The sequence below is a fragment of the Lacerta agilis genome, chromosome 12, assembly GCF_009819535.1.
Source record: "Lacerta agilis isolate rLacAgi1 chromosome 12, rLacAgi1.pri, whole genome shotgun sequence".
Taxonomy (NCBI): domain Eukaryota; kingdom Metazoa; phylum Chordata; class Lepidosauria; order Squamata; family Lacertidae; genus Lacerta; species Lacerta agilis.
The window spans coordinates 9,163,373-9,175,632 of NC_046323.1; the positions used below are offsets into that span (position 1 = coordinate 9,163,373).

The following is a 12,260-nucleotide window of genomic DNA, read 5'->3' on the forward strand; positions in this document are numbered from 1 at the left end:
GCCCTGCTCGCCTGGCCTCGGAGGACTTGGGAAAGAGGTTGCTTCGCGCCGCTGCCGACGTCGCAACCGAGAACCTCGGAGGGGGGAAAGAAAGTGGGGGGAGGAGGAGGAGGAGGAAGGAAACCACCGCGGGCATCGCCACCCCGACCCCAAAATAAAACTTTCTCCTCCCCTCAGATCTTGCGTTGGAACAGCAATCACTGGAGACTGTTATTTGAATCATCATCATCATAATCTTTTTTTTGGGGGGGGATTTAATGTTCTCTTTTTGTCAAAGGACTGGTACTTTTCCTAGTTTTTGGTTTTTTTTCTGGGAAAAGGGAACTGTGTCACCGCGCACCCCTTTCTGCTGGAGGTGAAGGGGAGCTTTCCTGGATTTCACTGCACCTGGGAATTCCTTCTGGGCTGGTTCAGATTCCTCCCCGCGAACATACATACATATAGCTGTAAATAAATACGCGTCAGGGTGTTGTTTTCAGGCGAAGTTCCTTTCCAACCAACATGGAGCATAACAGAATGGATTATTTCTGCGATCAGGTGCCGCAGAAAGATGTGGGCCGCAGGATGCAGGTCGGCCAAGAATTTCTGGAGTATCTGAACGATCCCAGCGTTTCCACTGATCTTGAGCAGGATCAGCAACGCCTTGATAAAGTCATTGATGAATTGGCAGGATGGTGAACTCTAGTAATTATAAGGTAAGCTTATTTGTGCTTTATTTCGTGTGCAGCGGGGAAACATATTTTATGTGGCCCTCGTTTTCGTAAAGTGTGGCTTGCCCTTTCAGTGAACCTTCTGTGGCCAAAATCAAGTTTCTCTTCTGGATTAAAACGTTTCTTACAGGTTTGAGATGCTTGTTTTTCCAATATCTCCTTATTTACCAATTAAATAATGTACAGCCCGGGAGTGAAAGGGCAACATCCAATAGAAATGCATTAAGACTGCAGTCATATATCTGCATCATTGGATTCAAGGAGTTTTCTTCCATATAAAAATATGCAGGGTTTGGCAGTGTGTCATCATGCTGATCTGATGTTAGGCTGCAGTGCTGCCTCACTTGCTTGGGAGTGTCCCACAGAAGTCCCTTGGGCTTTCTTTGGAGTAGGTTATAGGAGTACACTAATGGATACAATGCTCCTTGTTAAGGATTTTTGTTTACTTTCCAAAATAAGTTCTTTCTGTGGAGGGCCAGCAAAGCCTAAGATAAGTCAACAATGTGCTGAAACAGTCCAGTTTAGAGGGTAATAGGAGTTATTCTCTATGGTGATAATTTAATCCCAGGGTCTTTCATTATACTTTTCTGAAAATTTCTAGACATGAAAATTTGTAGCAACTCTGAATTTTCCATGCTGTTTTTTATTTTCTTTTTTGCTGTCACATAGGAAAATAGTAATTATTGAGAGATGAGGTGTGGAAAATATGCCTAAAATAAAAAAAATTTTTTTTGAGATTTCAGCAAAAACTTGAGAATGTTGTCATATTACCTACCAGTGATGGACTTTACCATTTCAGTCAGTGACTTAACTACTGTATAGCTCATTTACAGTCCTGTCATCTGGTGGCGGTATTGCTCCATAACCCAGGCTTCAGATGTGTTGATTACTCAAATTCCCCAGAGATGAATCTATGTGTATAATATGTGCATATCATATATATGTTTATGCATGTGCATGCCCGCAATTGCTATGAATTATTGGATACTAATTAAAGAAATGATTTGTAGTGCCTTCAGGTACTTTCAGACATTAGTCATGTTGCAAGTACCTAATCCAATATAGCAGAAAGAGATTGAGATGTTTATGCTTTTGTGTATTAGTGAGTACCATGGATTTTCAAAACACTGCACATGACTGTACCCACGTGTGTGGAACAGATGGATTCTTGGTGGTGTTCATACTTGCTTTTAGTTAGTGACTGTTTCCCAGTTACAATCTTTTTATTTATCTTTAATGAATGATCTGTAAGAGGGTTAGATTTAGTAGTCAGTATAATAAAGACAACTTCATGAAGAGAAATGGTAAAGAAAAAATAAGATTGAAGGCAGGATACAGGAGCAAACACCTACATGGAGATGGAAAGAATGGAGAAACAAGGTAAATATTTTGAAAGTACTAGAATCAGTTTCTTCAATTAACAGCTAAGATACTACATTTCCCAACAGTTTGAGTTTGGTTAGATGTGTAGTTACCTATTCCGATGATGATGATGATGTTGTTGTTGTTGTTGTTTTTGTTAAAAGCATGTTTGTAGATGGGCAGATGTTAAGTGTTTAATATAGAAATGCAAATGTTAGTACATTATGGTAACTTTAAGTTTTGTATGTGTGTGTCTATGTAAAAGTATATGTATATATGTAAAAGTAGTAAAATACCAGAGTGCAGTTTTATGGATGTTCCCTCTGTGTTCAGTACAAGCTAATCTAGTGATACTTCTGAGTAAACATGCAGTTCTCAAGGGGCTGACTCCATTTACCTGGGAGTAATCTTCATTGTAATAAGTAGGATTTAGGATTGTAATGTTAGTCTGTTGCAGCAATTTCAACTTGTGTCCTGTGACAGCTTCAAAAATGAATATGTGTTATACTATAAACTTTGAGATGCATACATTTTTGTTATGTTCAAATATTTTGTTTCTTCTGGTGTACAGAAATTCTGGATGTTTCAGAAATTTACTTATAGATGCAAATCTCTTAAAAGTAGGGAAAATTTCAACAGTGGAGTCAAATGACCAAGAAATACAATATATTATTGGTGGCATTTGTATGGAGAGAGTAATTTAAAAAAATATTTAAATTTATAGTTGTACAACAGCAATAACTGACAATTAAATAATATGTTTATTAATTCTATAATCTGTTAATTTTAGCACCTGTAGTGATAGTGTGTGTGAGAGAGAGCCTACATCTCAATTGAGTCCTAAATAAATAGGAACTTGCTTAACTATAATTCATCTGAGTCGAAGAATCGTGATTTTATCTGAGTCGAAGAATAGTGATTTTAATTCAGAATCAGAGGTCCAGAAACCAATGAGAGAACATTTCCATCTTCTGCCTAGAGGCTGATTTACTTTTCCTGCATAGATAGCAGAAGTGGATTGTTGGCAGAGGATGGCATACATTGGATTAAATGATCAACTGAATGAGTTTCTAATTGTATGGCTGCTGTTATTAGGTTCTTTAATAGTTAATTTCTGAATGGATGTGGGCAGGGGATGGTGAAAGAGTTTGAGATTCAGGTTTCTTGCAGGACCTCACTCTTTGGTTCTTTGATATTGTTTTTACATAGTAAATTATAGTGTTGTTATATTCTCTGTAAGCAATGGCAAGCCTGTCACTGGCATCCAAGAGGACCTATTGTTGAGAATGCCTATCTTAGTTCATGAAAACTTTTCACGTGGAAGTTGTACATACAGGCCAACCAGCAAGTCCCCCCCCCCCCAATTTGGAGCCTGTCCTGTGGTAAGGTTTTCCTGGGTACCAAACTGGCCTTTACAAATCTTTCTTTAATTCCTTGTGTCGTTGGTATTACAGTTTTGAGAAGAACATCAGTTGTAAATTCTTAAGGGTGAATTTCTGTAGAAGAATTTGGCACAAATACAGTTGTGACCTTCATAGTTGAACACGTGGTCTGCTCCAGCTGGTAGCTGGAAACATAAACACATGATGCAGCCTGGGTTTTTGCCATAAGGTATCTTATTTGTCTACCGTATAGTTGCCCTGGGTATCCAGAAAGCGCAGGTGTGTTTTGAAGATCACTCACAGTTCACAATGTTGTTAACTGGGCCAAAGATACTCATTGAAATTACATCACATTGTCACAGCAGTCCCTGTTTCAGGAATAAGTACCTACCTGCTCTCGTCTCTTTCTTCAGCTACTGTCATATGGAATTGTGACCAAACTAATTTACTGCCGACATTATTCTTTGGAATAATTGCTTAGATTGTAATCCAGTAACAACAGGCCAGTTCCGGAGCCATGAAGCCATTTACAATTTGCAGAAGTGCTTTGGCCACCGCCACAAAATTATGCAGTTAAGAGCATTGTGCAGCATGTTGTAGGCACTAGAGTTACATCATGCTTCCATATCTAGCTTGTTGTAAATGAGTAGAGTTGGGTATGCTGTTCCCTCACTGCTACAAAAGCATTCCCTCTGCTGGTTAATTATGTGCTTACCCTCTTCTGCTAGAGTCCTTGTTTCACTCAACACTAACTTATAAGGTGGATAGTTAGCTTAAATTGGTTTCACATACTCTTCAATGATAGGAGGGTGTGATATACCTAATAGGAATCTGCCTAATTCAACATTCCCACATATACCTGACTTATTTGCATGTAGAGATAGCAGGGGAGCACTGGACAGGTCTCAGCCACTATGTGGTATCTAGGACCAATGTGAAAATTTAAGCTACAGGTAGGTAGCCATGTTGGTCTGCCATAGTCAAAACAAAATATAAAATACGTATCTGAAGAAGTGTGCATACACATGAAAGCTCATACCAAGAACAAACTTAGTTGGTCTCTAAGGTGCTACTGGAAGGATTTTTTATTTTTTTATTTTATATTTTGTGAAAATTTAAATCATCCAGGGCCCAGTGATGTTTGGAGAAACAGCTTTGCAGCCACTTAGCAGGTGTGGTATCACCATGTAAGAATGTATAGATATATTTATATTTAAAATGAGCAGACAGGGTTCCTCTGGACAAGTGCAGCTCTGTAGCTATGGAAAGCACATGGGCAGGGATTTGATCCAGGAGGTTTTGTTCTGAAGAGGTTAAAGTCCCGGGGATACAAGTTCAACTGGCTAGTAGATAAGTATTTTTGCCATTCTCCTGTTGATAACAGAGATGGTTTGAAAGTATGACTGGGCAATTCAGCATATTTTAAGCAATTTTAAGTCTTGGTTTTGAACTCAAAAGATGAGCAAATGCTTCTAGTCTTAAAGTATGAGGTTTTACTCAGAGGCTGGTAGAATTAGTGTGCTAAATGTCTGATCAAGGCTTCCCCAGCAGTCCCCATAAAGCTAAATAACACCTTTAATTCTCCACCAAGAGAAATGCTATCTTTAAAGAATAGCTTTGCAGACCTTTTTCCAATAGTCTTGAAGCCAAGTGAAATTTGCATTTCTTTAGATAGGCCACTGAATTTTAAGTAAGGGTGTCTTGCTTGAATTTTCATTGTTACTCTGCTGTCACCTTAGAATTAGTCATACCTTGCTTGTAGGCACTTGTGGTCCTAAACTACCTACTTGTTATTCTGTACTTGCAATTCATAGCTTTCCTCTATTATGCAACTCAAAATATTTTCTAAGTATAAATGTTGCTAGTAAGCATGGTATTAATGAAGAATATAAAGAAAAAAAAAAAAAAAAAAAAAAAAAAAAAAATAGAAAAACCCCCTATTACATTATTTAAAAAACATATTATTGTGTTTACCTTATGGCTTGCTGTTTAGATTTGCTTCAGATTTGAAACATTCTTTCAATATAGGTTTTGCAACCTTGCCCGCAGTGCTTATCCTTGCTCTGCACTAGCTTATGGACAGTAGTATGCGGAAAGGATTAAATATCTGTCTCTGCTAGGCATAAATCACAGGGAAAAGGCCTAGTGGGCTCCTGCAGTTCTAAGTTAGAGCATTTTTTATAATAATGATAAACAGTGGTGAGACAATAGATTTCTATGATCAGACTTTCTCAAAAAGAGCCCAAGTTACTGTTCCTTAAATTTAGGTCTCCAGGTGATGTTGGCCTATAAAATCCATCAGCCCCAACCAGGTAAGGCAGCAGCCAAAGATTATGAAAGTTAGTCAAAAAACCTATGGGGAACCAAGGTGGAAGAATATTGTCCAATCTTTTGCCATTCATCCATAGTCATGGCACTGTGGTTCTTACTCTGAAAGCTTACATATGTGACGGTGACTTAGGTGGCTTAATCAGCTTTTTGTAACCTGTAGTTGTCAAAAAATGATGGACTTCAGCTTCCATCAGCTGTTGTGGCCAATGGTCAGGACTGATGGCAGCTGTAGTTGAAACATCTGGAGGAGAAACTGGAAGACAGGAGTAGATGATAAGCCATCACCCAAACTTGAATTTTAAAGATTTCTCATTATTTTCACAGGTATCACTACTTGGATTAGATCTTCTGGGTGCCTTTGTTGACAGACTTTCAGGACGCTTCAAATCCTATATAGGACCTGGTGAGTGAGTGGCTTTAAAATGCTATGTGTAAAAGAACTGAAGATAAGCAATTTGGTGATTCTCTTAGGGTGCTTTTTGTTCAGTTTGTCAAAGTAAAAAACACACGTACCATGTTAGTTATCTTTAGTATAATAAAGGTAAGATCAGTATGTCTTGAGCCATCCAAATGTTAACACCTGTACAGTTGTGTTAAATTCAAAGGATTGTGTTATAGTACCGAAATGCATGGTTATATTGCACACTTTGCTCAGATGTTGGTCTTCTGTCTGTGCTGCGCAAGTACCGGTAGGCCTGGGCGATGTAGCGATATATTGCCCAGAACTGGTATGAAACCGCTGAGCACCTGAGTCTCTCTGCTAGCAACTCCCTCTAGAGAGACTCAAGAGTCTTCCTCCAATGGGCGCTGCTAGCTGAGGGACTCAGGAATGGTGGCGGCTGCACCAGCCACATACTGCTGAGTAAAACCAACATCACAGTCTGCCCTCATACAGTGCAGAGGAAGAAACAAGCTGCACCAGCAAGGCGCCAATACAGCTTCTCCCTTTGCATCTTTAAACTGCTCAGCTGAGAAGCCTGCAGCTGCCCTTGCATCAGCTGAGCAGTTAACGGGACCCCCAGCCTGGTGCTGGCGGTGGCGTGGGGACTCCATTAAACTGCTGGGCTGCGGGGCGCACAGTTGCTGCTCCCCTCAGCTGAACAGTTAAGGGAGCCAGCAGCGGGCTGGGGGCTCTGTGAAACTGCCCCTCTTAACTGAGCGAAGCATCAGGGCTTGCTCAGTTGGGGGGCGGGAGCCCTCCCACCCCCAGCCGAGCAGCTGGCAGGAGAAGCTGCATTGATCCCAGCCTGTATGCTGGGGTGAAAGGGCCTCAACTCCTGCAGTGAGAGCTGTGACAGTTTCACCCTTTGTCTTGTCAGCTGGGGCCAATGCAGTTTGTTTCAACATCGTGGTATATCACCAAACCACAATGTTTGGCTGGTGATACATCACAATGTTGAAAGCCTAACATCATGCAGCCCTAGTGTAAAGTTAGCACCCATATCTACTATATCCAAAGCTACATACTTCTTGAAAATAAAAAGCCCAAAGTCCTCTAAATACATGGTCCTGTTTATCCTGACCACAGGCAGAATTGGATCTAAATTCATAGGGTTGTGATTCATTGAACTTATGCAGGCATGTCCAACTTTCAAGAGACTGAGATCTACTCCCACTATTAAAAAAACAACTGGCAGTGATCTACCAAAGTTGTTGCGCTTTTTAAAGAAAATTTTATAGTCTACCATTGCCTTCTAGCAGCAGTTCCTGTCTACTAGCTATGGGCACTCAACTGGGGCATTCCACTCCTTTGGTTATGTATTTATTGGTTTTCCAAGTGAAACAGCATTTTGTTACTATTGAGCATACTCATTCCTCATGGGGCTTTTCAGAGGGTTCTTCTGTAGGCTTTTAATATTTTTTTGTACTGCAAATCTTGGGGCTCACTTGAGCATGCTGATGCGTCCCCTTTGTTTCTAAATGGCCCTGTTTTGGTTAAATTTATTGTTGTTACCCACCACCCAAGTTTGCTGTTAAAGGGAGTGATGTATTTATTGTGTGTAATACTTTTTTAGCAACATTTAAGATGACGGATCCTCTGGGTTCTGCATTAATAAACTTGGATTGAGAAGGAAGAATTCCAGTTGCTAGCATAACATTGCCAAGTGACTAGATATTGAAAAAGTTTCCAGTCCACTATTGTGTGCATATGTGATTGCCTGGTTTTGATTTAATAGATGTTGTGTTCGTATGAGGAAATTCTAATTAGTACTTTTAAAGGGCTCTCTTTCCAGCCTGCCAATCTTATTCAGATCAAATCACAGCATGACTTTGGTCATGCAAGATCAGTTATGACATTAAGTACCATTTAGCTTCATTATTCTAGGATTAAAACTTTTCACTCATAAAATACTACTTTTGAATCTTTGAATGTTTGACTTGTCTGAAGGTGTAAATGGAATTTCTCTGTTCTTCTGTTTGATGCTTTGTTTAGAGCTTAAGGAATATTCCTGAGGATGTTAAAAGAATTTACATGGACTTAATTCCCACTAAGGCAGTGATTTTCAAACTTTTTTCTCCAGGCCACACTTTCAGAATAAAAATTTGCTTGCACCGTACTGAAAGTTTTATTAATAAGAAATACATCGAAAAACAAAAATAAACAACCAGCAGTGCTTGATTTTGAAAAGATATCTATTCATATTCTACAAGTAAAAAATATATTTATACTAATGCTGATACTAATAATACTATACTATACTATTTAAATGTTTCTTTAATTGCCATCAAATCTTTCCGGCACCCTTGCCTCCCCTCCTGCTACACTATTGTGGCACGCTACACCCTTTGAGAACCACTGCACTAAGCAAACACTTCATTGGATGTTGTGGGTAAATTTTGCAGTACTCCTTTTATTGGAAGTTAATAGTGCATTTGTCCTAAATAATAAACCCTCTTGTGTACATAGTTCCCATTAACTCCAGTGTGGTAACTAGATCTGGCTGTGCCACCCACCTATCAATCACTTGGCATCTTCTCAAGGGTTCATTTTCAACACTGATCAGCTGATGGGTGCTGAGAGGGAGTCCCTATGAAGTCCATTTGCAGATGTGGTTTGAATTCAAACCACACCCATAAGTAGATGTTTTCTCTTTGCGGACTGACCAAAGGAAAATGTCAGTCTGCAGGCACAGCTTGAATCCACACCACGTCTGCCAGGTCTTTCCCTGCCCCACCATGCCACCACAGATAATTATGTTAGATGTGGGGCACGTGAGAAAACGGTCTCACAGATATGAGGCCCACTGACCAAAGGTTCCTCACTGCTGCCATAGCTCAAAGTGTGTGTACAGTGGTACCTCTAGTTATGAACTTTTTTTGTTCTGGAGGTCCGTTCTTAACCTGAAACTGTTCTTAACTAGAGGTGTGGTTCACTAATGGGGCCCTCTTCCTGCCGCTGCGCCACCGGCACACGATTTCCATTCTTATCCTGGGGCAAAGTTCTCAACTCGAGGTAACTCTTCCAGGTTAGCGGAGTTTGTAACCTGAAGCGTTGTAACCTGAGGCGTTTGTAACTTGAGGTACCCTGTAATGGCTAAGCAATCCCCAAACAATATTAATGAGATGTTTTCAGAAGTAGTATTTGAATATTTACTAGGAATGGAGTTCTAGGACTGAGCCAAATGTTCCACCAGCGGAACATTAGGCGATCTCAAGGGGTGAGGTGGAGGTGGGAGAACTCTTCTCATAGGTCTGGTGGGATGGGCTTATCTTTTGAAGTGGCTGTGTGGTCTTTCCATTTCTTCCCCCCCTTCCATATTTTAATCAAGCCCCTGCACTCTTCAGCCACCTGTGACCATTTTTAAAAAAAAACATCTCTAATGAATAGACCTGGACAAAGCATTTTATGAAGTTGCGTGGTTTCCAGCGACACTGTAAAGAAAAACAAAAAACCAGGTTGCTCTATGCCAGGTAGCCATCATATTTTCTGTACTGTGTTTCTGGAACTACATAGTGTCATCACGTAACTCCCTTCTCAGTACTGTTAATTAAGTTGTCCGTCTGTCCCCAGCATTACAGCTGTCTGCTGAGTGCAGAGGCTTGTCTTTGTTTCGAGTTGAATAAGGAGGGGGGCAGAGAAAGATTGTAAGTACCCCACCCAGCTGATCATGCTGCGGCTTTCACTGGAGCTCCTCAAAAGGTCAGAGATGTTTTGCTACATCTCTGCTTGAATATGAAGGTCCAGCAAAGATGGGAGAGGGGAGTCATGTGCAGCCTTATGTACTGTGTACTTCGTCTGGGACCTTGTCTGCACATGCTGCATTAGCACATCTGTGTCCTGTTTAGATTATTAGCTTCCATGCTCAAAATTAAATTTGAACCGGGATGTATAGAATGCCAGACAGGTAAGATTTTCCTGCATGCCTGACATCATTTTTAGCTGATGCTCCAGTTTTAATAAGCACTAGTAAGCAGAGACATTTGTGAATACGTTTGTCATGCAGTGGCATCTTTGGTTCCAAACCATGATATATCATGAGAAAAGTGTTAGAAAATTCTTCTATGAAAATATTCAAACTTATACTTGTTTAACTGTTTCAGGTCTTCAGGTGCCTTGTGTCATGGTTGTTTGTTTTTTCTGTTGAAGCTACAGCTGTTAAATCCACAGCAAATTTATCTGAATGCATTTAAAGAACCCATGAACTTTAAAGTTTCTGCCAATGAGCCAGACATTTCAACACAAGGGTTAAAAGCAATAACAAATTAATGGCTTCCTCAGAACATAAGTCTGATTAACTAGTCAAACCTATGTGTTTGATTACCTTTTCAAGCCTGCATGGCTCTCTTCTTTCCTTCTGGTTCTGAATCTCCTCCTCTTATTGGAAAAAAATCAGAAAATAATATGCAATCTTTATGAACTGCTGGCTGGCCGATGAGTCCCTGGGTATGGGTTATGGTCACAAAGACGAAATTTCTGCCTGTGTTGTCTAGCATCTGGGGAGAGAAACTGGTAAGAAGATGTTGTCTATGTAGTAATAGATTTTAGGAGTTGTTACAAGAATAGATAGGTTAGAATTCTTATTCCCAATCATAGCCTTATCTTGGATTTTATATTCGGAGACTGCCTTCCATATTTTGTGCTTTTCTACACACTGGACATGTAGAAAGCTGATGGCATGTACAGATCTGTATAGAGAAGTAATTAGTACATTTTGCCCAATGTTCAGTGTGAAAATAGAAAGGGACTTTCTATTTATTTCATTAAATTCAGTATACCTCTGATTATTAAAAAAACAAACACCACTCTCAAAGCAGTTTTAAAAACTTTAAAGCAGTATAGCCTTCTTCAGTGCTCTTCTTACTAACTTGGGATTGGATGAGGTGGATGGAATGCTACAACTTCCTAGTACCAGGAGTTGACTTGTGGTTAGGGATGAAGGTGAATTTCATTCAGCCTATCTATTTAACCAAACGGATCTACCGGTAATTTGCACCTCCTGGACCAGAACATAATTGTTAGTTCAAGTTCACATTTCTCTGAATTTTATAATTTATTGATTGTGTTTATAGAGCTCATGGTGGTGGCATACATGGTTCTACCACTACATATTCTAATTCCTACATCAACCTTGTCTGGTAGGTTAGCTGAGAAGCAGTGACTGGCCCAAGGTCACCTGGTGACTTTCATGGCTGAGTGAGGATTTGAACCCTGGCTTCCCAGGTCCTAGCCCAGCACTAGTGACAGGCTATACCACACTAGCTCCTAGAGATCACTGCTAAAAAAATTATCAAAATGCATACAAAAAAGTGTGCTTTATATTTCTGTAGGGTTTGTGTGTTTTTTAAAAAAAAATAAGATTAAAGCTGAAATATGGTGAATGCATGATATTGACCAAAATAGAAGACTCTGTCCATCCCGATTTGTCACCTGAAGGTATCACCTTTCCCAGAGTGTAATGTGGAGAACAGAGAAGTCTGGGGTGTTGGGACTTACTTGCACTGTTGGAGACTCAGTGTTTCATAGCTCTACAATATTACTTTCTTGAAAGTGTACAGGTATAACTGGTTAGAGAAGTTGGGATGACAGTGCCTCTAAAACGACAGAAGTCTTGAAAGGAGAAAATTGATCAGTTGTTGCACTGCTTGAATTAAAACAACTTGAATCACTTTTACAGTTAGTTACAGGTATAATTTTATTCAGAATTTGCCTTCCTTCCATATATAGCATTAATTCTTATTTCTGTCCTCTAGTTCTTATAGTTTTGATGGATCGAATGGGAGATGCCAAAGATCAAGTTCGAGATCAAGCACAGAATCTTGTATTGAAACTAATGGAGCAGGCAGCTCAGCCAATGGTATGATATTTTCCAGAAATTTGTACAGTACTCCAGATCTATTTGTGTTCTGTTAAAATGCTCTGTTATGATAGGGTAACCTTTGACAAAGAAGGGAAGAATTCTCTACCTTTTTATACTTGTGTAGCAGAAGAAATCTCAGCTGGTGTGGTTTTGTTACCCACATGTGAAAAGCTGTA

General features: G+C 39.8%; 1 protein-coding gene across 1 annotated transcript in view; it reads left to right on the plus strand.

Annotated features, from left to right (window-relative positions):
• Nucleotides 1-356: 356 nt before the first annotated feature.
• Nucleotides 357-12,260, plus strand: part of CLASP2 (cytoplasmic linker associated protein 2) — a 121,522-nt gene continuing 109,618 nt past the window's right edge. Inside the window, 4 exon segments of the mRNA XM_033164958.1 lie at nucleotides 357-667; nucleotides 670-695; nucleotides 6,110-6,188; nucleotides 11,978-12,081. Of these exon segments, the coding sequence (XP_033020849.1) occupies nucleotides 502-667; nucleotides 670-695; nucleotides 6,110-6,188; nucleotides 11,978-12,081 (375 nt within the window). The 5' untranslated portion in view covers nucleotides 357-501.